General features: G+C 55.1%; 1 protein-coding gene across 5 annotated transcripts; it reads right to left on the minus strand.

Moving 5' to 3' along the window:
- Window positions 1–1,937: 1,937 nt before the first annotated feature.
- HCFC1 (host cell factor C1) lies at window positions 1,938–27,578 on the minus strand. Of its 5 annotated transcripts, none has more exons than XM_081126752.1 (26): window positions 25,944–27,578; window positions 19,716–19,864; window positions 19,311–19,471; window positions 18,518–18,726; window positions 17,548–17,632; window positions 16,925–17,031; window positions 15,614–15,793; window positions 15,125–15,484; window positions 14,684–14,844; window positions 13,972–14,169; window positions 13,388–13,612; window positions 13,153–13,257; window positions 12,697–12,916; window positions 12,031–12,173; window positions 11,746–11,884; window positions 11,322–11,542; window positions 9,174–10,701; window positions 8,741–8,904; window positions 7,678–8,122; window positions 6,948–7,268; window positions 6,629–6,747; window positions 6,399–6,536; window positions 5,871–6,056; window positions 4,909–5,209; window positions 4,230–4,293; window positions 1,938–4,034 (listed from the first exon to the last, which is right to left on the minus strand). In XM_081126752.1, exons 1-26 carry the CDS (start codon window positions 26,134–26,136, stop codon window positions 3,995–3,997), a joined length of 6,162 nt encoding a protein of 2,053 aa, XP_080982878.1. In that variant the 5' UTR covers window positions 26,137–27,578; the 3' UTR covers window positions 1,938–3,994. The 5 variants fall into 5 exon arrangements, with proteins under 5 accessions (XP_080982878.1, XP_080982876.1, XP_080982877.1 ...); XM_081126750.1 differs by having other exon boundaries at window positions 6,948–7,271; window positions 7,678–8,251; XM_081126751.1 differs by having other exon boundaries at window positions 6,948–7,271; window positions 25,944–27,577.
- Window positions 27,579–27,742: the final 164 nt, after the last annotated feature.

Here is a 27,742-nt window from a genome sequence, read left to right on the forward strand (position 1 = left end):
GAATTGAACCTGCGACCTTTTAGTGCATGGGACGATGCTCAGGGCATGTGTCACAGTGGCTGACTCCTACCAGGCTCTGGCTGTTTGGCAGGCAGAGTTCCTGCTGCAGGCTGACCTTCCCAACCCCTTTGTGATGCTCGAGAATAAGACTGACCTCCCTGGCAAGTGGGTAGGTATATAGGCATACCTTAGAGATACTGTGGTCTCTGTCCTATAACAGTGAAATAAGGTGAGTTGTAATCTTTTTGCTGGTGGAGGGTCTTGCCCTCAATTTGTAAAAGAACTTCTGTGAAATGCAATAAAGCAAGGTATGCCTATACACTGTAGCTTCTCTGTGTTGCCTCCACCCTCTACCTTAGCACATGCTTAGGGGGGGTTCTTTGCTTTGGGCCCAGCTGGGCTTGTGTTCACCTGCCCTGCTCACAAGTGCCTGTCATTATTTATGGCACATCCCTTTATATCCAGCCTCTCCCCTGCTTTACTTGCACTCTGTCCCTCTCATGCCTAGCCAAGGACAAGCCTTGGTATGTGTAGGGTTCTAAGGTTCCTATTGGTGGGCTCCCTGGCCCTGGGTCCAGTAGATGAGCCCTTGGCCAATCCTGAGGTGAAGAACTAACACCACTCCTTTCCTCTTGCAGGTCTCTCCCCAGGAGACTGATGAGTGGTGAGCCCATAATTTTGAGACCAGCACCAACTGGTGTGGCCCTTGCCTTCCAGAGTGCCATGCAGGCCGCCCACCTTGAGGCAGGTGAGTGTGAGCATTGGGACAGCAGAGGGTGGGTGGGAAAAACCCCTGCAGCCCTCTGAAGGCTAAGCACCCAGAGTCATGTCACACATCTGACAGATCTGCACAGGACCCACCCCTTCTGGGGTCAACCCCGCAGACCCTTAGCCACAGCTGGCCTGAATCCTCCCATTGCTGAGCATTGCTCCTGCCACTCCAATCTGAAGGACATGTGCCTGCCTCTCCCCATGGAGGTCCCTGGGCTCAGTCAGGTCAGAGTTGGTGCAGTGAGGAAGACATAGCTGTGGCTCCCAGTGTCAAGATCAATAGTACCCCACACAATACGAGACACTGTGAGCCCAGCAGAGTGAGCACCAGGGAAAGAAGAGGTGGCCTCAAGAGGCTTCCTGGGAGAGATCAAATTGGACTGGGTCTCCCCTGCAACCATAAGGTGGCACTACATGGGCATGTGCACTTACCAGGCAGAGATGGAGGAGGCTGCTTTGGTACCAGAGTGAAGTGGTGGAGGTGGGGGCAGGGAGGAAGGCAGGCATGCTGAAGAATTCTTCCCTTGCTTTCTGTCCCAAGCACGAGCATGAGGTGGACCACCTGGCATTAAGTACTAATTTGGTCTACCTAACCCTGGCTATACCCTAGCAAACCACCCCAACTCCAACAGAAGGTCTATCATAGTTGGTTCAAGAGAAGTTCTGCTTCTTCCTCTTGGGGGGTCTGGCTCAATTGCACAGGGAAGCTGGAACAAGAGGATTCACTCTTGCACCTGCTGAGCACTAGACATGGGAACCACCCAATGGGCGACGACATCCATAGTCATTTCTGGGGTCCTGAGCCCCTGGTGGAAGGAGCTCCAGCTAAGCCCTCCCCAACCGGCAGCTGGTGACCTGCCTAGCCTTGGCCCCAGTCCCCTGGCTGGGGAGGGTATCTGGTCTCCAGATGGGAGTTGGTAATAGCTACCTAGGGAGCCCCTTGGCTACAATATTAGCTGCTGTGGGACCTTGTTCTCTGACAGCCTGGTCCTATCCAAGGTCATAGGCCATGGTGAGTCCTGAAAATTGCAAGGCAGTTGGGAAGCAGAATCCCACTACAGGCAGGCCTGCAAGAGGCTCCCTGGGAATTTGGTGAGCTTGGGAGTCCCAGCTCCCCACCTCCAGTACCCTCCCATGGGAGTCCCAGACACAGTAAGAGACAGCAGTTGGTTATTTCAAAAAAAGTCTTAATTGTTCAAAATAGCACAAAACGACATTGCACTATGGTAATATTGAATCACGGGGGTTACTCTACAATAGAACGGGAGTACTGTTCTCAGAAACAAGAGAAATGAAAGGGCGCTTGGGAAACAAGGGACAGGGAAACAATGGAACCAGGCGAGTGGGCTCCAAGGTGACTAAACATGACATTTTCCACAGCGAAATACACTATAATACAACAAACCAGAGGCCCCAGAAGGAGCCAAGTGTGGGGGGGAGAGGGGTAGAGGCAGCCACAGCTGGTCTCCACAGCAGACTGGAAGGGGGGGGTTCTGAAAAGATGGCTGCTCGTTTAAAATGTATGACCTGCTTGAAAGCCTTGCTCCTTGCCTAAAGCTTGGGTATGGGGCAGAAAGCTGTCTCATTAGCCACTCCAAACAGAACCCTAAGCCCCCCTAGGAGGACTGCATAGTCTGGGGACAATGTTGCACATTCATAGACCTGGTGGCCAGTGCTGTCAGCCCACTCCTCCAGGCTCCCTCCTGGGTGAAACGACACACTTGCCCTCTCAGACTGCCTCTGAAAACAAGTTCCCCTTCATGCCCCACCCTACCCTTTTCCTTACATATAGCCTTTGGAGGGGATGGCTGCAGGAAGCAGTAATTCAGGGTGTTGGACACTCTAAGCCAGCTATGCCAAGGAGGGAGCCTGGGGGTAGGTGGTGAAGGGTGCTGTGAACCAGACCAGGAGGATCACTGGACCTTGGCCTCTAGGCTGTCCTCCTTAGAAACCTGACTTCAAGCTCTTGCAAATTTTCAAGCTCAATCCTGTGGTGTGATGTGGAGCACTCGCCCATGGGGAGTGAAGTTAGACAGCTTACCCCTCCTTTGTTCCAGAGGCCTGGGGACAGGCAGAGGGGCAGAGAGCAGGGGCCAGCAAGAGGAAATTGAGCTGGGCAGAAAACACCAGGTCCACAGGGGAGACTCCATGCCTCTTATGCCCTGGCTGCCCCTAGCTTCTCCACAAAGATCCCTGCCAAGGCTTAGCCAAGGAGAGAAAAGTTTAAAAAAAAAAAAAAAAAAAAAGATACACAGTCTGTACACAGCTAACAACAAAAAAAGGGACAAAACTGCACACGCTAAGGCTAAAATTACAATAAAAATGTTAACTTCAATTTCAACTTAAAAAAATACAACAAATGCAGCAGTTGGTGATGTGGCCCCGAGCCCCAACCCAGGGGGGCCAAAGCTAGGCTGGGGGGGAAGGGGCTTCTGTATGCCCCATTGGGAGTCAGGAGGTTTTCACAGAACACTGTTCAGGCCACCATGGGGTCCCTTCTCCCCCTTTCTTTTTCTTTCTTTCTTCTCTTTTTAAATGGGAAAGAAGACAGAAGGGGAAAAGAGGTGGGATAGGTAAAAAGGCCTCTGAGAAAATGTGTAAGCTTCCCATGGGATCACGGGCAGAGATGGGTTGGATAAGTCGAGGGTGGGCTGTTAGGTGGCAGGAAATGCAAAGGGAACAAAATAAAATAAAATCAGACACATACATCCAGCACAGGGTGCCCCACAAAGCCTCTCTTGCTTCTCCGAGCAGAAGCTGGGTAGGGGGACTGAGGGGTGCTGTTCCCTGGCTTCCGTGTCCCCTGCCCCTTGGCTGCCTGCTCAAACCAAGGGTGATAAACAGCAAGAGGCTCCCAGGTTGTGGAGGTGCAGGCCTCCATTGTTTTCGCATCTTTGCTTTAAGTTTCTCTCCCTCAGGGTCTCTGGACTTGGGGACTCATTCAGCCCCCAGTGGAAGGCCCGGAGAGGAGCAAGTGCACTACTTTCACTTGCTCACTGTTCTTCCAGACCTGCCTCTGCTTCCTCCCAACAACAATGGTAAAATGTGCTTTCTTGAGATTTTAAAAAGAGAAAAGGAGAGAGAATGAATGGTGGCCAGTAGCTTGGGAGGGTAAATTGTGAGTGCTGGGTGAGTGGGATAGGCTGGCAGGGTCCTGGTGGGTGGTGTTCCTGAAGCAGAGGGGGGGGGGCCGGAGAGGAATCCAGTAGAAGCCAGCTGCCTCTCACTGGCCATCTGCCTTAGATTTCTTTGGAGCGGTTTTCCTGGGAAGATGGAAGGAAAGGGAAAGAGAAAGTGTTAGCGTGGCTCCTGACAACACTGTAGGACTTGCTGTAGGTTTTTGGCTGGCACCCAGTAGGGGATCACACCCAGTTAAGCCCCCAAATCCACTGCTCCTTCCTCCCAGGAGCCACCCACCCTCAGCCTCAGAAGGTTCCCAAAACAGGCTTCCTGCTTACATTTCCGGAGAGGACATGGGCCGCTTGTTGGCTGGCTTGGTGCCAGGGCTGTCTTTACTGGTTTCTGAAAACAAAAAGGGAGCAGTGAGCGACACAGCAAGGTGGGTCAGATCACTTCAGCCACACAGCTGTCCACAGGCTGAGAACATATCTGCACCCACCCCTTCACCCACAGCCTCTTGGCCCCGCAGCACAACTAGCTACGTCTGCTGAATATGACAGCCCCTCCGGTGGGTGCACTCCCCATGGTCCTGGGCTCCTGTGTGCCACCCCCCAGGGTGGCCCTGGACTCAGGTTAGAGGCCCTTACTATCCTCCCTGGTCAGCCTTGTGGGAGCTGGCTTGTAAACCTGACAGGGCAGCCTTGGGCCTCCACTCCCCAACCCATGTCCACTGGGCTCCAGCTACACTCTATGCCTCCTACTTCAGGCTCCTCTCCACCCCATCGCACCTCAAACACCCCTGGGAAGCTTTCCCTGTACCTCCAGATGAGGCAAGGGGCCCCCCCAAAACAACTTCACAGCACCCTAGGCCACTACCCTGCCCCCCTGCCAGATTGTAAAGCTCCAAAGTCCAGCTTAGAGCTGGATCACCCTCTGCCCATCTGGTGCCAGGGGCTTCCACTCCCCAAGCTCCCCCTTCCCAGAGACCACCCAAGAAGCCTCATGGATGATACCCACCTTGCAACCACCTCACTTGGGTGGCTGGGCCATAGCCCTTCTCGTTGCGGGCAGCGATGCGGAAGATGATGGCGGGCTTGGTGGTATAGTCAATGTGGGCATTGGAGAGGCTGGAGGACTGCACGAGGCAGGAAGGGCTGGGCCCGCAGTACACCCGCATGAAGGCCAACTGGGCTGGGGTTGAGCTCTTGGGCTCACCGCTGGCCTGTGAGCTCTGGATAGCCAGGTACACCGAGTACTCAACGATCTTGCCAGAAGTCACAGAGGGCGGCTCCCAGGTGAGGTGAGCACCATCTGGACTCTAGAACCAAAGCGACAGAGGTTAAGCTGTGCTGTCTTTAGCCTTTGTGACTTTATTGTACCCTGCCTATGCTAGACTGCTTCACAACTCCCAGAGCTGACCACTCACACTTCACCACTCCTCTAACACAACAGACCAATTTCACAGCAGAGTTCAAGAAGCTCCAAAGAGATGGCCTCATCTGCTTCCATCTAGAAGGCAGCCTCGTGTAATGGCAAAATAAAATCAACAGGGACTCAAAATACAGCCTTTCTATACCCAATTCGACACCTAAGGATTTGTCAGCCTCTTGGTGCCTCAGTATCCTCACTGGGAAAATAGAGCTAACAGGTCCCAGATCTCAGGATGTTCTAAGAATTAGATAAAAAACATGTTTAACATGACACATACTGAACACTCTCTGAACATTAGCTGCCATGTTAGAGGGGGAGAATGAGGCCAGGGGACAGGAAAGAACTTGCCCATGTCACCCTGGCAACTGGTGACAGTCCCAGGAGCAGAGACTTCACCCAGACCTGGCCAACTCTGCCCACATCTTGGGGCCCCTCCTGAGTCACCCCACCTGGCCCAGCACTGTGTATGAACTCAGCTGAGGCCTGCTCTGCTCCAAGTGGGCAGGGGACTGACCAGGGACAGAGGGCCACTCTACAGCAAGACTCACTTTGCTGATTTTAATGGCACAGGGGGCCCCTGGGAAACCAGGCAGACACGTCTTAAAGGCTGAGATCTCACTGAAGGGCCCCCGGCCACAGGCATTGATCCCAGCAACACGGAACTTATAGGCTGTGCCAGGCTGCAGTTCATGCTTCTTCAGTTGGTTATAGTCTGGAACAGTGCCCGAGTCATCCTGCGGAAAGAGGCCAGAGAACAGGAAGAGAGAGAGAAGTGACATAAACCCCACTGTCAGGAGGGCAGCTCCATTTTTCCAACCTGGGTACCATGCAGGTCCATGTGGGAGAGGGGAAGAGGGCAGCAATGACATCCCCTTCATAAGGAAAGACATGGCAAAAGGACTAAGAATGGGTTTCTTCACTGCTTCAAGGGCAACAAGAGGAGGGAGTGTTGTCCTCGGGCTGGCTCCAACATGGAGGGCACCCCTGGGGAGCTTTAGAAGTCTCCTCAAGGCCCTGTACCTGCCTTATGGCCAGGATCCACCCACCTGAGGGCATCAATTCCCGGGGACACTTACATCAGATGGAACAGCATCATCTGGTGGCAGGAAATAGTGTGTCACCATTACATTAGTGCCCTTAATAACCCCCACATCAAACCACTGATTCTCTTTCTTCACGGGGGCTTTGCTGGGTGGGGGTGGCAGGTCTGGCTTCTGGAAGACAGAAAAAGGAGAAGAGATCAGGCCCTCAGCCTTTGGGGCCCAGAAGCAGTGACCCCCATGAAGCCTCATCACATCAGACTCACCACGCCCAGGGACTCAATGCCATTGGCTACCTCAGTTAGGGTAGCGGCAGCCTGCAGCTTAGCGGGACTGGATCCCACAACTGGCTGGGGGGCCACAAACGTGTTAGAAGGAGCCAGGCCTGGGAGGAAAAAAGGTGTCAGTGGGAAAGACCCCAGAAACTCAGTTTCCACATGGGAGCCCTTCCCTCAGACCAGGCCACACTTTCAGTCTGTGCAAGGAGGGACCCAGATACCTCCCAAAACCTCTCCCTGGTCAACTGAGTTCCCTGGGGACAGTGCTACAGGAAATATGCACATGGCCAAACAGGGCTCTGCTTACTCTCGGTGGCTGTGGAGGGCAGCAGGGCTACAGTGCTAGGGACAGCCCCAGCCAGCTCACTGAGGCAGTTGCTCTCGATGGTCGGGTCATTGAGGCTGTCAGCAGGGGCCAGGGCCTCAGTGGGAAGGTGGTGATGCTGCTGCTGGGCCTGTGCCTCCTGCAGCTGCTGCTGCTGCTGCACCAGGGCGGCCAGTTCTTGCTGTGTCAGCACGATAGGGATGGTGGTGGCCTGGCCCTCCTGGCCCTCTGCTGACAAGTGGCCCAGTTCTGCCTGTGTCACGGCTCCTGCCGCCTCAGACGTGTCCATGGGTTCCCCAGTACCTGCTCCAGGGTGGAGGAAAATACTACTCAAGAGGGACACCAGCCAGGTGGAGCCCATCCCTGACTTTCCAGTGTCACTTCCCAAGCCCCACCCCCAGCCAAAGAATATAGGCCCTAAAAGTCTGTCCTACTGACCATGTTTCCTGGTCTACATCTACCCTGAAATCCCCCAACCAAGGGGCCCTGCCTCCTTCCTGGGTGCCCAGCTGAGCCCAGCAGCCGTGCCCATTACACCTGACTTGTGCCACCCTGGCAGGAAGCAGGCCTCCTCTTCTCTTGGCTGCCCGTCAGCAGGGAGGCTCCAGAACCCTGTGTTCTCACTCTTCCTGAGGGGCCCATCTTCCCTTCAGGGCACTCATCTGGCCTTGACCTCAGATGGCATGGTGAGCTATCCACCCCCCACACCTACCCATGACAGCCTGCTGTGCGGCCTGGAGTACAGCCTGGATGGCCAGGGCCTGGGCTTCCTCTGTGGCTGCAGCCTGGGCAGCCGCTTCGGCGGCAGCAGTCACTGCCAGCTCCTCAGGGGTGAGCCCTGTTACCATGAGGGTGGTTGTGCCTGCCTGGGCCTCAGCCATCAGCTCTTGGGGAAGTGACAATGGGTCTACTTCAGATTGTGTGGGTGGAGGTGGCTGGACCACCACAGTGGCCACCATGGCTGAGTTGGCAGACTCCTGGCCTGAAGCTGGGTCCCCTGTACTGCTCAGATCCACAGCGGCCTGGAGCTCAGAGGTCTGCGAGGCTGAGAGGACCTCGGTGGACTCCCCCATCAGGGGCGTGGAGGCAGGCTGCAGGAGTTGCTGTGGCGGCAGCTGCTGGCGAGGCCCTGGGGAGGCCTGGAGTTCCTCTGGGGGCTGCAGGATGTCAACAGCAGAGAAGGGCATGTCAGAAGTTTCTGTGTTGGCTATGGTCACTGTTATCGTGGCCGGGATGGGGACTTCGGTGGTCAGAGCCCCTGGGGTAGTCTCAGTCACTGATGAGATCTTCTAGAAAGGGAGAGAAGCCCCTGTCAGAGGGGAGGACAGGGAGGCCAGAACCAGGTACCCTTCACCTTTCCTTGTAGGCCTGGCCTCCCATTCTCAATGGACCAGCAGAACCTCGTTAAATGGGGAGGGGTGACAGGTCATATAGCAGCAGGGGTTCAGCAACAGAAAAGAACTTTGAGACCTGCTGGCCAATTTTAACCCCTCCTCAAGGAAGCCTCCCAGTCTAGTCAGGAAGGGGCCCTCAGATGCCTGCCTTATCACTCCTATATGTTACAGTGAAACGGCAAGCCATGGGACTGGGGGACTCCCTCCTCTTACCCTATCATGCCAGGAGGTTGCCCTTTTATAGTCTGGAAAAGGGACCAGAAGCAACACTGTGCCTGGTACAAGAGTGACACCCGGTGTCCAACTCCAGAACAGCACATGGGCTGAAGGTGCACTAGGCAGCAGCAGGGAGGCAAAAGGGGACCTTCCCGGGGCTCTTACCGGCACAGAGGGGCCAGGGGCTGGCGTGGACTGTGTTACGGTAGTCACAGCCCGTGTCAGCGTGGAGGACACAGTTGTTGTGATGGCACTGGAGCTGGTGATGTTCACACTGTCGCCCTGGGTGCTCTCTACCTCTCCTTGGTCACTGGCAGCTGGTGGGGGATCTGTGAGGGGACAGGCAGAGCTGGGTGACAGGCACTTAGCCAGTAAGGGCCTAGCGGTGATGCTGGTTGACAGGTGCCCCAGGAATTCTACCCAGCTTTGTCACTAGAGGACAGTTGCCAGGAGGACACCCCTCCCCACCACAGGTAAACTTAGCCCCACGGAATCTGTTGGGTTCTGGCTAGATAGATCTTTTAGCCACCACTTCCTTCATCCTTTGAATTTTGGGCTCCAGGAGACCACAAACACCAGGCTGGCCATCTTCACTCACCTTGGTTTGAGCTCATGTTGGAGGTGACGGTGGTGGCCGTGTGTGTGGTGCCTGTCTCATGCGTCTCACAGGGGGGATTGGAGCACACCCTCTGTGTTGGAAAAGGAGTCAGCAATGAAGTGCTGGCCTGGGGAGAGATGGTGGGTGGTGCTGCCCCCTCCAACCCGGACTCCAGGGTCCTGAGGGTGGGGCTGCTGTCAGGAAGCAGGGCACCCACGCTGACTGACATGGTGGTGCCAGTGGAAGTGGTCTGGTGTGTCTCGCAGGGGCGGCTAGCAGGGGGCTGTTGCCCCCCCTCGGGCTGGCCTGCACCCCCACCAGAGGTGGCGGTAGTTGGTGTATGGGTGGTGCCCGTCTCATGGGTCTCGCAGGGTGGGTTGGAGCAGATCCGCTGGGCATTGCCTGCATTCGAGGTAGTGGCTGTGTTGGTGGTGCCAGTCTCGTGGGTCTCGCATGGTGGATTGGAGCAGACTTGGGTCACGGTGGCCGAGGAGCACAGCAGTGCTTCCAAGGCTGTCACAGTCACAGCAGCACTAGATGAGCTCTCATACGCAGGTGTGGGGATCCCCCGCATCTCGCCGGGCTCCCCAGCACCCATGGTGGAGCGGGCTGTGGTGGGGGTGTTGGTTGTGTGGGTGTGATGTGCCTCCAGCTGGCACCCCATGGACACCAACTGACCTAGGTCGGCTATAGCACTGTCCTTGCTGCTGGGGCCGCTGGGCCTGACTTGGCCGCTCGTAGAGGCCAACTGTGCAAAAGCAGTGCTGTGGCCTCCAGCCTCCAGTGCCAGGCTTGGCCCAAGCAGCGGGCTGTCTGAGCTTGGGGCCCCAGTGGCCATCACAGTCATGGTGGTGCTGGTTGCGCTGGTCTGGTGAGTTTGGCATGAAGACTTGATAGAACCCTGGGCTCCCTCTAGTGCCCCAGCAGCCACACTGACTCGAACCACAGCAGGGATGGTGGTGGCCACACAGGTGTGACGGGTGTCTCGCTGCTGGCCTGCACCAATGCTTGACATGGCAGTGGTGGCGGTGCTGGTGGTGCCTGTCTCGTGGGTCTCACAGGGTGGGTTGGAGCAGCCGTGCTGCCCAGCCATGTTGGAAGTGGCAGTGGTGGCCGTGTTGGTGGTGCCTGTCTCATGGGTCTCACAGGGTGGGTTGGAGCAGACGCGCACCACACTGCCATTCTGCTGCCCCACCGTCGAGGTCACAAGAGAAGCAGCTGCCTCCTGCCTGTCACAGACAAACTGCACTTGGGTCGGTTGTGGGTGCCCTCCCAGGTTAGCCACAACGGTGGTGGTGGCCGTGTTGGTTGTGCCCGTCTCATGGGTCTCACAGGGTGGGTTGGAGCACACCAGTGTCACGGTGCCGGGCTGCACATCACCCTGGCCAGAGTCAGCAATGGTGACGGTGGCAGTGGGCTGTTCTGTAGTAGGTGAGGCCAGAATGGACACAGGGAGGTCATGTACAGGCTGTGCCTCAACTCCACTGGGTGCTGTGATCAGAGTCACCTGGGTAGGCTGGGAGACAGGCTAGAAAGACACCAGACAGGAACAATTAGTGCCACATCTTCCCATCTGTTTGCCCCTCCCAACATCCTACAGTGTCACTCACGCCAGCTGGTATCATACACTCGGCTCCTGCTCACCCTCTGATCCCAAGACACTGACTTTCTCAGGGACCAAGGAAGAGGCACTGCTTCGCCTCAAGGGCCACAGGGCCTAGGAAGGGGTTGTGGGGCAGGGCCAGCCTGGGTTAGGGAAGGAATCCCACTGATCCCACACCAGACAAATGCCAGCAACAGACACTTCACCAATTCCAGGAATTCAGCTTAAAACACATGAAAAGAAGAAAAATGCTATATGCGTGTGAAGATAAACAGTCATGTAGTCTGTATCACAAGAAAAATCTAGCGTTCAAAATCTATAAACAACTGAAGTATGTTTCAACACGAAAGACTACTAGTGATTAAGAATTATGATTCTGCAACAGAGAACACGTCCCATGGGTGCTACACGCGTAAGGAAGAAAGAGGACCTGGTGCACACAGTAGCAGACAGCTGGGAGACCAGACACCTCAGGCCGGGGCTCATGCTTTCCCACAGCTCTCAGACACGCCCCCACAGCCCTCATGCACTCCCAGCCACCCTACCTGCATGGTGATGGTGGGAGTGGTAAGACTGCCGGCTGCTGTCAGCGTGGTCTGAGCAGCCGACACAGTGATGGCAGTGGGGTTGATCACTTGGCTTGAAAGGGTGGCAATGGTGCCCAAAGTGGTGATGGGTGTGGCCAGGGAGGCACTGGTGCTATGGCCCCCAGCTCCAGCGAGGCTGGTGGAAACGGTGCCGGTCATTGTTCCTAGGGTTGTGACTCCTAAAAGCAGGGAGGCAGGATCGAGATGAGGCCTGCTGCTGGCACTTCCTTTCCAGCAGTTTCCCAACCTGGATGGGGCTGGGGGCACTGGGAACTCTAGAGTGCCCTCAACAGGAATAGAAGGCTCCAGAGAGAGCATCTGCATCCTCCTCCCAACCCTATGGGAGGTGGACCCAGAAAGAATATGCAAAGCAGCTACACACCTGTGGTGCCCTTCACAACCAATGTGGTGACTGCGGGCTTGACGGCAGAGACAGTGACAGGGGTGACAAGGCGGACGCCCCCCATGGGCACAGTGCGAAGAATGGTGCCTGGCTGTCCAGGGGCCCCCTTTAGTACCACCTAGAACACCAGAAGAAACCACCCTCGATTATCACTCAGGTTGGCTGGATTCCGTGCTGTCCCCTTCCAGGACCCTCAGGACACAAGTGGCCTGCTCAGGTCCTAGACTGGACGGTGGGGTGAAGAGAAGGCCAGAAACGCCTCACCTGGGTCACTCCTTGCTGCCCATGGCCAGTGGCAATTTTAGGGACAGCAGTGATGATTTTCGCGGGTGTTCCAGTTCCTGAAGTCATAACCTTGGTGGTGATAATAGTGATGGGGGACTTGATGCCAGGACTGCTGGTCACACCTACAGAGAAGGGAGAGGGGGTAGCTTAGCTTCAGGCTGGGTTTCTGAGGCTCCACCAGCACTAGTTCCCATGCCCCATTTTCGGTAGTTACTCTTGATGTCCCTCACTTAAAATGATGAAGTGGCCCGGCTGGTGTGGCTCAGGGTTCAGCATTGGCCTATGATCCAGGAGATCGGGGTTCAATTCCCAGTCAGGGCACATGCCTGGGTTGCGGGCTCAATCCCCAGTCTGGGGTGTGCAGGAGGCAGCCAATCAATGACTCTCTCATCATTGATGTTTCTAGCTCTCTCTCCCTCTCTCTTCCTCTAAAATCAATAAAGACGTATTAAAAAAAAAAGATGAAGTGCCAATTAAACCTGCATTCTGACACCTTCCTACAAATCTTAAACAAAAGGCAAGGAGAGGGTGGAGAAGAGAAAAACCAAACAGAAACCAAGAGCAGGGCAGAGACTGGCCTCTATGCCTGTCTGGCATTAGCCTCATGGCACAATTTGTTGCCCATGCGCCGGGGGATACCCCTACCTGTGGCACCCGCCTGTGTGATGATGGCCGACATGGGGATGGTCTTGATAATAGTGGTCGTGCCAGGCTTGGTGGTGCTGGGGGACACACTGCTGATGCCCAGGATGGTGGGCTTACTTCCAGCCCCACTGGCCTGAGTGGTAGTGATGATAGTGGTGGGCTTGCCATCTGCTGAGGTCACCAGCTTCAGGATGGTCCCGGCTGGCAGGGGCCCTTTGGTCTGCAAGGGAAAACAGGTGGAGGAGGACAAGGAGGACTAGCATCACTAACACGACAGGTAGCTAGTCTAGCTGCTCTCCACCACAGCCCAAGCAGCTTTGGGACTATTCTGAAGACTGTGGGTGATAGGTCCGAGCAGTAGGACTTTCTGTGCAACACATGCTCAAGGGATCTTCTCTAGGCAGGGATGCAAGCTATACTTGCTTGAGTTGCAGAGTCTCAGACCCACAAGCTCACCTGGATGATCTGAGTCACTGGGCCCGTAGATGCCTGGCCTGTGACCGCAGAAGTCTGAACTGGTTTGGTCTGGACCACTGACATCACTTTGCCCAGATTGGAAATCTAAATAGCAAAGGATGGAGAGTTATCTGGAAACCAATCAAGGGCATGGCACGGGCTAGGGCTCTCCTGGCATGGGCCCAGGGCAGTGATATAGCCTAGCAGCTGTCACATGCAACAGGGTGGCACTCACCAGAGCACTGCCTCCTGGGACAGAGATAGGGCTCTTCACCAGGGTGATGGTCTTGGTGACCCCACCCACAACTGTAGTCACCACTTGGGCTTGCTGAGCCACAGTAACAGTCCCTGACTTGTGCACTGTGATTATAGGGCGAGTGGACGTGTTGGCAGCTGAGGAGACGGATGTCCCCACCTGGGCGGCTGCAGTCTTCAGCATACGAGTAGCCGGGTTGCTCACCTGGCAGAGCAGAGCAGGGAGAAGGTAGGTGATGGGTGGGATGGAGAGAGGTAGAGCCTCTATCTGGGATGTCCTGGTGGGCCTACAGCTCTGGCTCACCTCCCCCCACTCCTCTTTCCCCCTCTCCCAGACTGAAGAGCTGTTTGGTTGACTGAACAACCACAGGTCTAGCTTAAGGCTTCACATCCCTAAGGGTGAAAGCTTATTCCAGAGCCCACGGCAAGCCCCAATTATAGACCAACAGCTCTCTGGGTTGGTCTGAAGTCCCAGAGAAGTGACCACTGCAAGATCACATTCACTGCCTAGAAGCCCCAAGCCCTGAGGCTGCTGGCTCAGCACCAGGCCCAAGGGACGCTCACCATGACTGGTGAGGAGGCCACCTTCACAGTGGCTGGGAGGGTGGTAGTGCCAGGTGTCACAGCCACGGTTTTGACGATGGTGGTGCCTGCGGGGACACTCAGCACTGTGGGCGCCGAGGAAGGAGGGATCTTCTGGGTGGCAGCGGCTGCAGCGGCTAACGCAGCCATCCCACTCATCTGTGGGTTGCTGCCGATTACCTGTGGTGGGCACGGGGAGCGTGAAACACAGCCCTGGGACCTAGGCCATCTAGCTCCCCGCTCCAGACTTCATCAGGGAGCCTCCTTCCCGCCCAGGGCTCCTTGCAGCAGGACTTTAGCTCTCCTGGCCCCAAACCTGGACTCCTACCACCACGCAGGCACAGTGAACCCAAGGCAGGAGTTTGTCAGCAGCTCTGGATCTTGTCTAAAGACCAGAGTCAGAGACCACTTCCTCTTCACGGGCCTGGGTCAACCAACCCACCCTCTCCTTTTAGATTCTCCCCAGGTTTTAGAAGAAGAAAGTTCACATTTAAAACGCCCTTGGGAGATGGCAGGGAGGTCCTTCTGAGGCATTAACTTGTTAATTCTTATTAACTTGGCAATGAAAGGTCACCTCTTTGGTGCACCCAGGATGAATGGTGCTGGAGCTGGGTGGGATTCTAACCCAGTGAGGGCACCATCGACCACGAGGAAGTCCTGCCCCACCCAGCCCAGTCTCACAATGGCTCCTCACCGTCCCCTGAGCACTCTGTGATGGCACAACCATTCGCACGCCTGCAGGAAGGGAGGTTACAGTGACAGGGGCTTTCCCAGCCTGGCTGGCAGGTCTCATGGTGACCAACGGGGTTCCTGTTGTAGCCTGAGGACCAGTCACTTTGAGAACAGCAGGGACACCTGACGAGAGAAGGAGGTGGCGATCAGCAGAGCCCCCCCAGCCCCTCTGTTGGGTCCTTTAGCATTTAGACATGAACTGCTAGTGCTTCATGTCTGGCCTTTCCAGATACCCTCAAAGTGATAGGCTCCACAGGAGGGATTGAGTTTGCTCCCCCACCCTCACCACTCAATAATAAGCCTGCACTAACAACTGCCAGGCTTGCTATTTAGCAGCCCTTACTCAGGAAGGCACTCTCCCAGAGGCTAGCCCCTGCCCTCAAGTGCTTGGTGCCCGGCTCACCTTGAGTCCTGGCTGCAGTGGGCACAGAAATTGAGCTTCCAGGTACTGGCGGCAACACCTGGATGGTGGTGGTGGTTGGGGGTGCGGCGGCAGCCTGGGGCAGGAGTGTGATGCCTACTTGGGTCAGCGGCTGCACAGCAGGTGCGGCTGCTGCGGGGGCAGGGCTCTTGGGAGGGTTGGTAGGCACAGACGGGACTGGATTGGGTGTGGGGGAGGTGGCAGTAGCAGCCGTGGCAGGAATGTCATATTTCTGGAGCTGCAGAAGGTAACTGTCGGCGGTTGCCACTGCCCCCCAGCTCACCTCCAGGGAGTTGGTGTTGGCTCGTACCAGCTGTACCCGGGCTGGAGGCGGTGGCTTTTCTGTAAGAGAGCACAGTCAGTGAGAAGGGGGAGGCAGAGGCTTCTGGGATAAGTATGGCAGAAGGCTATGCCTTCAGGCTCAGCTATACTGTGGAGGGCCCTAAGGCTGCCTCCTTCAGTTGGCCTTACCTGTTTCCAGGTACCAGAGGTCCTTGCAGCAGACCTGGTTGTTCCAGGCCTTTCGGTAGCCATCACGCCCACTCCATATGTACAGGCGGGTGTTGATTGCTACAGCACAGTGGCCAGCTCGGGCTCGGGGAATATTGTCCTCCAGTGTGTCCATTAGGATGGTCTCCCAGGCCATGGTATCTGGGGAAAGCAGGCGGTGGAGGTCAGCAGGGGGGCAGAGGAACGAACAACCTCTACTGGCCCTTTGGCCTTTTGCTGGCAGGGATGGGGAATTTAAAACCAAGAAGGCATCAAAGATTACTAAATTAGAAAAAAAACAAACCCCCAAAACAACAACTCTGTTCGTCAAAAAGACCCTAACAAAGAAAATGATAAACCACGAACTACAAAAGGGGAAAACTATTTGACAGGCACAGCCAAAGGTTTCACCTCTTATATATCAAACTACACAAGAGCCAATAGAGACAGGCAAAGAGGAATGCAAGTCATGGAAAAGGCAATGGATCTAAGAAAAATGAAGTACTGTGCTCAAAATAAGAGAGGTGCAAACTTAACCCATCAGGTGCCTGGCAGTTTGATTTCAGTGCCTGCTGCAGCGGGGGCTCAAGGTGAGCAGGGGGCATGGGACTGGCCCATGGCGAGATTTAATCACTTATCAGACTTGGTGAAGAGCAAATAGTTTGACAGTCACTGTGCCAGCATGGCTAGAAGTACCTATGTGGGTACAGGGCAGCTTGGCAACATCCCTTTGGCAGCAATTCTATCTTGAGGTTTTTACCCTTCAAATACACTTGCACGTGGGTGAGAATGGTGCAAGGATACTCACGGAGCAGTGTCTGTGCAAGTTTCGATACCAGGATAGCAATTCAAAAGAATGAGGCCGCTTGGCGTGTGGGGATGGGATGGTCTCCAAGACAGAGTAAATGGAAAAGGACAGGTGCAGCTCTAAGTAGAGCAGGCTGCCGTTTTGTTTCTAAAGGAACCTATAGGTAATGCTTGTACATACAGAAAAGTCCCTGGCAGGGTGGATGAGAACCTACCAAATTGTCTGCCTCTGAGAAGCAGAATGGGAGGCTCTGCACCCTTAGGCTTTTGTACTTTCATATGTCGGACCTTGTGTAGGAAGAGCCTATTCAACAAATGAAGAGGAGGGTCCCTCCGAGAGCTCTGACAAGTGGCTACTTCTTAGGGATTCTAGAGGCACGGGCCTGAGAAGCTCTGCTCCCTGCACACCCCACACAGCTCTTGGGCCGGGGAGGGCCAGCCTCCCGCAGCCCTCCATAGGCCACTCCAAGCCCAAGGAGGCCATACCCAGGTTGAGACAAGCCAGTGTGTTGGTACACTTCCATTCCTTCTCGTGTGTGGCCACTTTGACGTCATCCATGACGAGAGGCACCCAGCCACCAAACACGTACATTCTGGGACGAGGGAGGGAAGAGTAGGAGACGATTGTAGAGGTGGTGCCAACCTAGAGGACACCTCTTCCATCCAGTAAAGTTTTAAATACACTTGGTCCTCTAGCTCTCCCCAGGAGAGTCCCCTAGGATGCATGAAGCTCTTGATGTGGCCCTCTTCTGCTTGGTGGCTCAGCCCTCAAAAGAACTGTGTCACCTCCACTACATGAAACCAATGCTCAGCTTATCTAGAGCTCATCCCAGTCCCCATCATTCTTACATTCGCTTTGGGACCTTGGTATTGACAAAGATACCCAGCTGCTTATATGTGGAGAATCTAGAATAGTACATGCCCCTCTACCCTGTGTCTTCTCTTGGTCCTCCAGGGTCATAATGAAAACACAGGGCTGCTGAATACCAGCCCAGCCAGAAAGAGGCTTCCTCAGAATTGCTGGAACACAACTGAGAGCCCTCTGGGGCCAGGAGTGGGGGCAGGCAGGGAGAGGGCTAGGAAGATAAAAGCAATGGTTAGCTACTCACTTGTTGCCTATGGTTGTGGCCGAGTGGAGACTTCGAGGAAGAGGTGCCACTCCGCTGAGACTGGGCTTATTCCACGTCAGAGTCTCTGTGCAGAGCAATGGAGAAAGGAGGGTTACCCACACAGGGTCACACACTCTCTGACCCAGAGTAAGTTCCCAGGCCTTGAGGAAGGCTCTGGAAGGTGGGTGCCAGCCCAGAATTCCATGCCTGGCCTCCCTATAGGCCACGGGAGGCACTTGGATCAGGTTCTAGCATGTCTCAAGCTGTGTTCATCATCCTGGCAATTGTCATCTCATTGAAGGCCCCTGCTATGGGCTAGCACTGTTCTCAGAGTCGGGGCAGGGAGCACAAGACATGACACTGTGCATCCTACTCTCCACAAAACTCATTCGCTCCCATACTACCTCCACTGTCTATAGATCGAGTGTTAGGAAGCAGGGTACTGCTGGGGATTTCGCTCACAAAAAACTGAGTACCCACCCTGACCTAATTTACCCTCCAAATATATGTTGTCAGCCACCTTCTCTCAACTTTCTTCAGGTCAAAAACCCCACAGTTCTTTCTACCAACTCCTGACACCCACCTGGTTACCAGCCCAAGTAGCCCCTAGAAGTCTCATGGGCTTTTGAGACCCCTTTTGACTATGACAGACCAGTATGCACTACTCCTGGTACAGTCTGACCACTGATGAATCAGCAGGGACTAATACTACCTAATCTAGACAATTCCATTTTTGAAAGGCCTTCACCTCTCCCCCGTTCTCCTATAAGCTGGCAAACCAACTCTGCCTTGTTCTTTCTTAAAAACAATGCCACAAGCTCAGAGAAAACATGATAACCCCAAACAGGGTACTGCTCTCACCCTCCCATGACAAGGAGCCAAGCAGGACACTCCCCAACCATCCCATGCTGGCTGCAGAGCAGACTAGCTTTGCTCTGAGGCTACTGGAGAAGCCACATCCACATCTTACCAATATCCAGGGTCCAGAGGTCCCCCAGCCGGCAGCCACTCATCCCTCCATAGATCACCAGCTTGGACTTCTTGTTGTCTTTCTCAGTGTACACCACGGCAGTATGTGACTCCCTCGGTGGGGGCAGGACGCCGTAAGTGATGGGGATGTCCCAGGCTACCACTCCGGAGCCTGGCCGCAATTCCAGGATGTATAAGTCATTCAGGTACCTGGAAAAGAAAGGTCAGTTATGGCAAACCCTGACTCCATGTGCCAGAGAGCTCACCAGCTTCTATGGGTGAACTATGGATTTCTTGGGATACAAAGGGGGCTATGGTCATGTGAACAAGTTCTTCTACACTCGCCCCCAAGGAGAGCCTGCCAAGAACTCCTGAGGATGAGCTTGTGTCCAACAGCAGCAGCAGGACAGGGCATGCTGGGCTGCCTTACACACAAAGCTGGGCATTATACCAGGGCCTCCGGCTTGGTATTACCTCCAGACTTTAGAAAGGCCCTTGGCCACCAGCCTTGGAAAATAAAAATAACCTCCACTAACCCTACAGGCAGCAGAAGCTTAGGCAAGCACCGGATCTAAACTAGGTCCAAGGAATAGGAACCATCCCAAAGCAAGGGAGGTTTCTACGTCTTGGCCTGGCCCTTCTTCCCCGACACCTCCTCAGGGTTAGAGACCTCAGAGCCAAAAAGCTCCTTATAGGACATCTAGTGCCACCCTCTCCTTTCACAAAGGAAAGGGACTTGGCATGGTGGGGCTGACTGGTACGTGGGATTCCACATGAAGAGGACACAGCCTCACCTCGGAATGTTGTTCTTGGGGTCCTCGCTATCGTTGGCCAAACCCCCAAACAGGTAGCATTTGTTGCCCACAAGAGAGAAGCTGTGCCCAAGCCGAGGACACGGAGGGGGCCCGTTTTTGGGTGTCTTTGCTTTGAGTCTCTTCCATTCCCACCGACTTGCCTGCAAAATCAAGACTCGGTGATTGAATTGCGGATGAGCCCGCCACCTTCTGAGCCCAAGCTATTTGTCATGTACGGAGGAGCTGGCCAGGTTGAAGTACGTGCTTGACTGGAGCAAGGAGGTACTGGGCAGTACGGGGCCTGGACAGGTTCTTGAGCAGCCCCCTTCACCACCTCATTCTTGCCTCACCGCCCCCACCCTACCCCCCAGCCACAACTGTAAGGAGCACACCAGGGGCCATTACCTGGAGCTCGTAGAGGTCATTGCTGTATTTCCCATACTCTACCATTCCACCAAACACCAGCAGGCGAGTCCCGTCACACACAAAGCCATAAGCTGCACACCCAGGGGGGATGTCCCCTCTCACAGCTGGGATGAACCACTGGTTGGTTGCTGGTGAACAAAAGGAAGATGTCAGAACAACTTGGGAACTCCTAAAACCAGAGTCCCCACTCCTCTTACTCCCCAAATCCACCAGCCTACATAATATGGTCCAAGAAAGGAAGGGCAGATACAGCACCTCTATTTCCAAGGATATGGGACTTTCCCTTTTCAGCATTCAAGTGCCAGCGCTCTATCACAGCCACCTTCCAAGCTCTTTGACCTTAGAGGCCACCTTAAAACAGCCTGCGAGCACCCTGCTTCTCATCAAGTTCGCCCTAATAAGCCGGAAGTCACTGACCAAGATAATTCATCAGCTTCTGGGAATGTGGCCACCAACTTCCTTCCCCTGTCGCTCAGTGGGTCATCAGAAAGAAACTTCTAACACCCAAAATACTCTCTCGGTGGCCCTGTGCTCCTCGTCCTGGGGGCCCATGGCTGCATCTTTAAGTGGCTGAAAGAACAACTAGTACTGGTTAGTGTCTTCCCTTCTTGCGGTGCGGGGGAAGGAAGCCAACCAAGGCAGCCTGGACTGCTTGGGGGGGAGGGGGAACGACACACGACGACACGAGGCCACACAAGAACAATGTCTGCTGGTGTCTCCTAGGTAATGGTGCCCACTGACCTTCTCCCCAGGCCACTCCCATACCCCTCAGGAACATTCTCAAAAGCCAGAAGTGGCAGCAGTAGCATGAGCTTCTGTGGCACCTAACAGTCTCTGCCGGCCACAGAAGTTTCCCCAAAGCCCATCGCCTCTAGCTGGCGGTGAGCTGGGGAGGCCACCAAGGAAGGGGATGACTCAGAAACCAGGTAGCAGAGAACTCATGGACCTGGACAACAGTGTAGTGATTGTGGGGGTGGAGGTGGAAGAGGGCATAGAGGGAATAAATGGTGATGGAAAAAATAAAAGTAAAAAAATTTAAAAAGCCAGGCAGCGAGCCTGCTGGCCCGGCTTCTGTGACGCTCATGACCTGCCCTCTTTTCTGAGTCCTTTCATTCAACTCCTGTCTTAGCAGAAGTGCCAGGGCTTCCTGGGAAAGTCATGGGCAAATGTCCTCCTCTTTTGAGGGGTCCCTTTCATCACATACTATTTAAAGGACTGTACCCTAAAGGATATGCCACACTCTTTCCAAAAACCTCAAACTGGGGGAGAGGGGCGGTCAGATGCAACTCTGCTTGCTTCCATGCGCCTAAATCTGTCTTGGTCAACATGAGCAAGCAAAGGGATTGGGATTTGGGTGTAAACGTAGCATTTCCTGGGATCTGACTAGGGGTTAGGCTAGTCTTGTGGGGAGGACCTTGGGAGGCCCCAGCTGCTTACTGTTACAGCCCCTCTGCCTTCTGGGTACCCAAATCCTATGTTATCACCCTCAAGGCCCAACATGCACCTCACCCGAAAGGCCTGCCCTCATCTAAAAGCACAACTGCACCTCCTGAGACAGTTACAGCCTTTCCTGTCACTACCCACTACCCAACTCTACAGGTTGGTTTGGAGGAGGCTGTCCGTTCTTTCCGTGGTTGAGGTGAGTCACAGGGACTTCAAGATGCCTAGCACAAATCCTTCTCTCCCCTCCTCCGCCATTTTCCTAGCAGAGGTGCAATGCTGTATTGCCTGCCATGCGCATGCATCAAGAACCAGGTCCTGGCTCACTACCTTGAGCTCATTCCTAGTGCAAACACACACCAAGAAAAGCCAGCAGCTTCCCATGCTGAGGCAAATTGCCCTGCATGAATGGTCCCTGAAAGGGATCTCCATCCTAGTTAGTGGGATAAAAGCTGAGAGAAACCTCTGAGATTGCCTCAGCCAACATCCCTTAATTGATAAAAGAAGAGAACCCAGGGGGGAGTGACTTACCTGAGGTCACAGAGCAAAACAGACAGACAAGAACCTTGTCATGAACTTAAAGTGATCTCTAGATGCCCACCTCAGGGCCCCATGCCCAAGGAGCCATCAGCTGCCCTCGCTTATCTGAGCACCCTGGTGGCTGCCGCACATAGCTATGGGGCCATCGAGCAGGACTGGGACAAAGCTACATGGCAGATGGAATCACCCCACAGCTTTCCCATCAAACTGATTACTGACCCAGCTGCTATGCTAGATGTAACCTGGAATATCCTAAGAGCTCATAATGACCAGCTCATTGTACAGTGCCCAAGAGGTCCTGATCTCATTCTAGAACACTCCAGGCAGGGCAGGGGCCCTATCCACCCCCACCAAGAACATTCTGTGAGGCAGTGCAGTTTCTGGTATAAAACTGTAAACTGAGTCTCTTCATATCATCCACAGTCCCAGTTTCTGCCCCTGAGATGGCACAAGCAACCACTTCTTAAATATGACAGCTACTCATAGTCACCCCTTAATAATATTATCTCTAGCTCATTTAGTAGGGGGTGTCATACAGCCTAATCTCTGGGTTCCTCATTCTTGATATGCTCTGGTTTTGTCACAGCTCTCAGCTGGGAGGGGGCTTTGAGGAAAGGAGGCTGCCTCGGACCCTTCATTGGATGACCAGAAATACGACTCCACCTTCCCTCTCCTCAACAAGACTGAAACTCCAGCTTCTGTGTTTTATCAGTTCCCCCACCCCTTTCCATGCTGTGCCAACTCTGTCTATAGTTGCTGCTGCCCTGTCAACCTCTACGCATCACCATCTAGAGACCCATCCACACACAGTGGGTAGATGGTCAAGTCGCACCAGTTGCCTTTTTGTTCGCTCAGTCACGCTGAGGCACACTTCCTGTGTGGCATACGTGGTGCCGGGTGCTGAGAGGCACAGAGGAGACAGCTTGCGTACTCAGAGTACCAATCTAGTAGGGAAGCTGCCATGCCCTCCTACCAAAATGGGAAGAGCAGCCCAGAAAGAGCTCCGCACTGAGCAGGGGCGATTATTGGGGGGGGCATTTCTCAGAAGAGGTGACCATTGGAGCTAGGCTTAGAAGGGTGAATAGGATTTCCCGACAAGTGAAACTAACAGGGCTAATCAGGAAGTGACTGCAAGAGCCATGTGAGGAGAGGGCCCAGAATGGAGGAGGAACAGATTTGAGACAAGCTCAATTCAGTGACTTGGCTACAGGGACAGAGGAACAGGGGGGCATTTCCAAGGTGGTGGTCTCTGCCTGGTAAGTAAAGGAAGAGATAGCCTAACAGTCTCCAAGAAGGTCTGTACTCTCGCCAGACTCCACAACTAGCTGGTGGGGTGACCCTGGACCTGTCACTTCCCCTCTTGGATCCCAATTTCCTCATGTGCAAAAACAAGGGAGTTCTACTAGATATTTTCCAATGCTCCTTCCAGCTGAAACAATTGGTAGACCTTAAAGAACCATTAAGGCCAACCAGCCATGTCCTCCCCTCACCAGGTCTTCTGAGTAATCTGCTTTGCTGGGCTGAGATAAAATTACCTGAGGTCAAGGACGGTAGCTATCCTAAGACCTCCCAAAGACCAGTCAAGTGTCCCACAGCTGCTATAATGACTGCAGTCGAAGAGGAAGAACACTCACCTTCTCACACACCTGCCACCCCTCATCCCCGTCACCCTATTCGTTTGTTGAGATAACCAAACCAGCCAAGTGTGCGTGCACACACCCCCTGAATGCGCTCCCTGGAGTCTTTTATCTTAGCAACAGGGAATGCTTGCAGATCAGTGAGTCTCTGAGCACCTATCCTGTAGAAGGAAAGGTGCAAGAGAAGAAGCCTAAGGACAATACGCCCTGACCTCATTTAAAGCAAAAGAAAGGTAAGCAGGAGGGCAGCTGTGGAGGTAGCAGCTAAAGATGATGGGCATCTGTACCACCACTGGTGGGAGAGGGGCAACACCAGGCCCCACCTCTCCAGAGAACACTAGAACCTTGCAGCTACAGGAAAGGCCAGAGAGATCCCTGCGCCGGAGGTTATTTGACCGTATTTGACAGAACATAAACACTCAGGAATAGGGAGTGGGGTCGCTAGTTGCTCTCTTGGGAAGTCACCTAAGGAGTTGATTAGGGCAGTTTCCAAAGTGCTCCCCCTGGAAGAATCGGGGCTGCAGCCCTTTGGAGGGTTGGATATCCACTACTACACAACATATCGTTACAGCCTGGGAATGAATCAAGGCCAAAGCGACCAGTTCATTGTAATAAACTAACGAATATGCAGAGGCCCCAAGAAGAAGTGGACTTTGGAGTTGATGCTAATTAGGCCCCTGCCCTACTTTCTAATATGGTATTTCCCTGCCAAAGCGCCTGCTCCAGGCCTTGGGAGAATAAAGCTGGTCCAAGGAGCTGAGGATCTGCTCAGGGCAATGGCCTCTCTAAAAACAGCCCTGCCCCTCAACCTTACCTTACTGGGCTAATTGCTGCCACCGCAGCTGTCTGAGCTGGCACAGAGCGCCACCAATCAGCCCGGCCTCGCTTGAGGCAACAGGTGCTGAGACTCAGAATGCAAAGGGTCACTGCAACCCACCAGCCTTTGAAAGTCAACTTGGTCAATTGGGGGCAACAGCCTACAAGGTTCAGAGAAAATTGCACTCTGCCTGGGGATGGGGGGTGGGGGAAGCACCCAACCAAGAACCCAGCTCCAACTGTTGCTACTCCAACCAACTTCTGCCTCGGGCTGCCAGCTCTCCACCCCAGGGCAACCTGAAAGCTGGAGACAGTGCCCAAACTCAAGGACTTGGTATCACCAGAGCCCGGGAAGAGGATGGATCTGGAGCAAAAGGAGTTTTGCTAGATATGATAGCAACAGGGAATGAGCTGGCAGATGGTCCCTGGCTATGTCCAACTTGATCACACTTCCCTGCTGCTGCAGAGGGGAACTTCCTAAAAGACTACTGTCTAGACCTGGGAAGGGGGACTTTTCCCTGCCCATGCCTTAGTCCCTCAAGCTCTCATCCAGAACACAACAGACACAGGCCCACTGTTCTCAGTGACAACGCCTCAAGTCCCTCCTTACAAGCAAGGCAAGCTGATATGGGCCAGCAGGCATCCAACAGCCCACTCAGAATGAGGCAATAGGTGTGCAAAGAAGGCCAAGTGACCACCATGGGAAGGGGGCTGCAGGAGGATGCAGCCAGGCCCTAGAGACCTAGCAAGGAAACCTGGCAAAAGGCTGAAAGTCAGCCACAGGCCAGCATACCCAGACAGAAGCATAGCACTGTGTTCAGTCTGCCATCCAATCCAGCTCCTTCCCCCCCAAAAAAACTAGGCCTTGGGTTTGGGGCAGGCATGAACATGGGCAGGTAACCTCCTTAACCTCTCAGGAGGAAAAGAGTCAGGTAAGTGACCACCTAGCCCGCTGCGGGATCACTGGAATTCATCTACTACATCTGAGGATCAAGAAAACCGATAACTTGAAGAGAAGCATTGCAGAAGTGAATGCCCAGAGGAAGAGGCAGCAATGCTGCCTGATATGTGGTTCCCCAAGGCTCCTGCACCAACTGGGAGAGGTTACCCACAACGTACAACCCCCCGCCCCAAAATCGGGATTAGGCTGCTAGACTCTGCCCCTTTCCCCGAGACAGAACTCATCTGTAATCTAGAAGTTGTCATCTCTCCCGAATGAGCACTAGCGATGATTAGCTGAGCAGGCGCAGGAGGCGGGAGGGAGGAAGGGAGGGAAGGAGGGGGTGGGAATCTGCCTGCACCAAAGGGACGCATCCGCCAGCACGCTCGCCGGGGTAACGGTGTATGTCTGAAGTCACCACTGCTGGCGACGCCCCCGCACCAGCCGGACTAGACGGTTCCTCTTCAATAATGAAAGCACCCCTCAAATACAGGAGAGTTGGGGGTGTAAGAACGGGGAAAAGAGCAGAGAAGCGGGGTAGAGCAGAGGGTCGCAGAGGGGAGGAGAAAGCAGATCAGTGCGGAGGGAGGGGGAGAGAAGGGAGGTGAGGGAGGAGACTGAGGTGAGGGAAGTGATGGAGGGAGGGAAGAAGAGGAGATGGAGGGAGGGAAGAAGAGGAGATGGAGGGAGGGAAGAGGAGATGGAGGGAGGGAAGAGGAGATGGAGGGAGGGAAGAGGAGATGGAGGGAAGGGAGAGGGAGGGGATGGAGGGAAGGGAGAGGGAGGAGATGGAAGGAGGGAGAGATCCGAGGACCCAGTGAGCTTTGCACTCACCCGTGTTGTACACGTGCAGTTCATCCACTATCCCCTCGTTGCCGCCGCCAAACACCACGATGAGCTCCTTGATGGCCACGGCGCGGTGGCCGTGACGGGGTCGGGGAACTGGACCCGACCAGCCCACCACTCGCTTCCAGCGGGGCTGCAAGAGCACCGCTGGAGAGTTGGCAGGCGACACGGCCGAAGCCATAGTTCCAAGAAAGGGCGAGGTGGGGAAAAGTCACGAAGCGGGAAGGGAGCCCCCCAACACCTCCCACACACCCCCTTCGTCTAAGGCAGCTCTCACGGAGAAGCAGTTCCTCACACAGCGGTGGACGGCTCCATGGAGGCCGCCATCTTAACTATCCTCCTTCCCTTCGGCTCTTTCCCTTCTTCTCGCTCACCCCGACTCCTGAAGAGCGTCCCGAAACTATAGACCGGCTTGGCCCGAAAAGCTGGAGGCCGCCGAGTCCTGCCGCTCTAACTACTTGCCCGGACGCTCTTGCTTACAAGCTCGGGCGGGAGGCCCTGGGAGCCGCCATCTTGAGCCGCCTCTCTCTCCTCCCTTCCTCAGTCGTAGCCCTCACCCGCCGGAAATGGCGGAGCCCCGGCCCGGTTCCCACACCCCCCAAGTCCCCTGCACTGGCCGGCTTCCGGGGCGGGTGGATAGGAGCCACAAGCGCCGCGGTTGCCCCAGACCCGCCGGTGCTCAGACCACAATTGTGGGAGCCGCCATCTTGAGACGGTCCCGCTTCCCCGCCCAGCGCTAAGTGCAGCCGCCGCTCCCGAAACAGCCTCGGCACTCGTAAGGAACAGAGGCTCGGCGGAGGCCCGTGGACGAGCTTGAATTCTCGGGGATTGCTCGGAGGCTTGCGCCGTACGGCTTGTGAGGTCTTGAACCTCTCCGCTCAGTTCGCCTCTGCTGCTCAGGCTGCGCCTGCCGCTCTGGGAGCCGCCATCTTGAGATTAGCTCCCCCTTCTCCCCTATTCTCTTCCTCCTGGGTCAGTTCTTCCAATGCAAACAAAACGCAAGGCAGCGTCCGATCCTCGCTTCCCGCCTTATGACTCCTTCCCACAGGAGCCGCTCCAAAGACCCAGAGTTAGGCCCTGAAGTGGCAACTGTACGGCATGAGGAGCGGTAACGGCAGGGCGTTCATGCCTCCTCCCTGGGAGCCGCCATCTTGTGTGAAGAAGTAACAACTAAACATGGCGACTGCGACATTCGGGCGAGGGGGCGGGATCGATGACGTCACTGCTCCCCCTCCCGCCCTCGTTAGGTTTCGCCTCTAGCTACGCCTCTTAAAGGAGCCCCGCACAGCCCCGCGCCGAGGGCTTGGGGTCGCTGCGCCCTCGGTTCGGGCTTAGGCTGCGCCCGGGTCAGGCGCAGGCGCACCCATCCCCGCGGTCTCCCTCAGTTCCTCCACGCCTCCGCCCTGGGAGCCGCCATCTTGCCACTTCCCCGCGCCCGGCCGTCCGCGGGCGTCAATAGCGACTTTCAGCACAAAACAAAGATGGCGGCTGCGGCATCTAAGGAATACCCGGATGAGAATGCCTCTGACGAGTTGGCCCCGCCCCCCCTGGGAACTGTCCCCCGGGTCGCTGAAGGGACACACGCCCGAGGAGCTGCTTTTAGCAGTGGGGACAGAGCACAGGTTGCTGATGGTGGCTAACGGAAGACATGAGTGTCGCGCCCTCCAGCCGGGCAGCGGACATTTTCCTGCTCCGTACACCCAGTGTCCGCCGAAGAGGCGGCCCGAGCCCCTAGCGAGGGGGGGGGGAGGCGGAGGCGGGGCGAGAGTGGGCGGTGACGCAGCCGG

The sequence above is a fragment of the Miniopterus schreibersii genome (assembly GCF_964146895.1).
Source record: "Miniopterus schreibersii genome assembly, chromosome: X".
Lineage (NCBI taxonomy): Eukaryota > Metazoa > Chordata > Mammalia > Chiroptera > Miniopteridae > Miniopterus > Miniopterus schreibersii.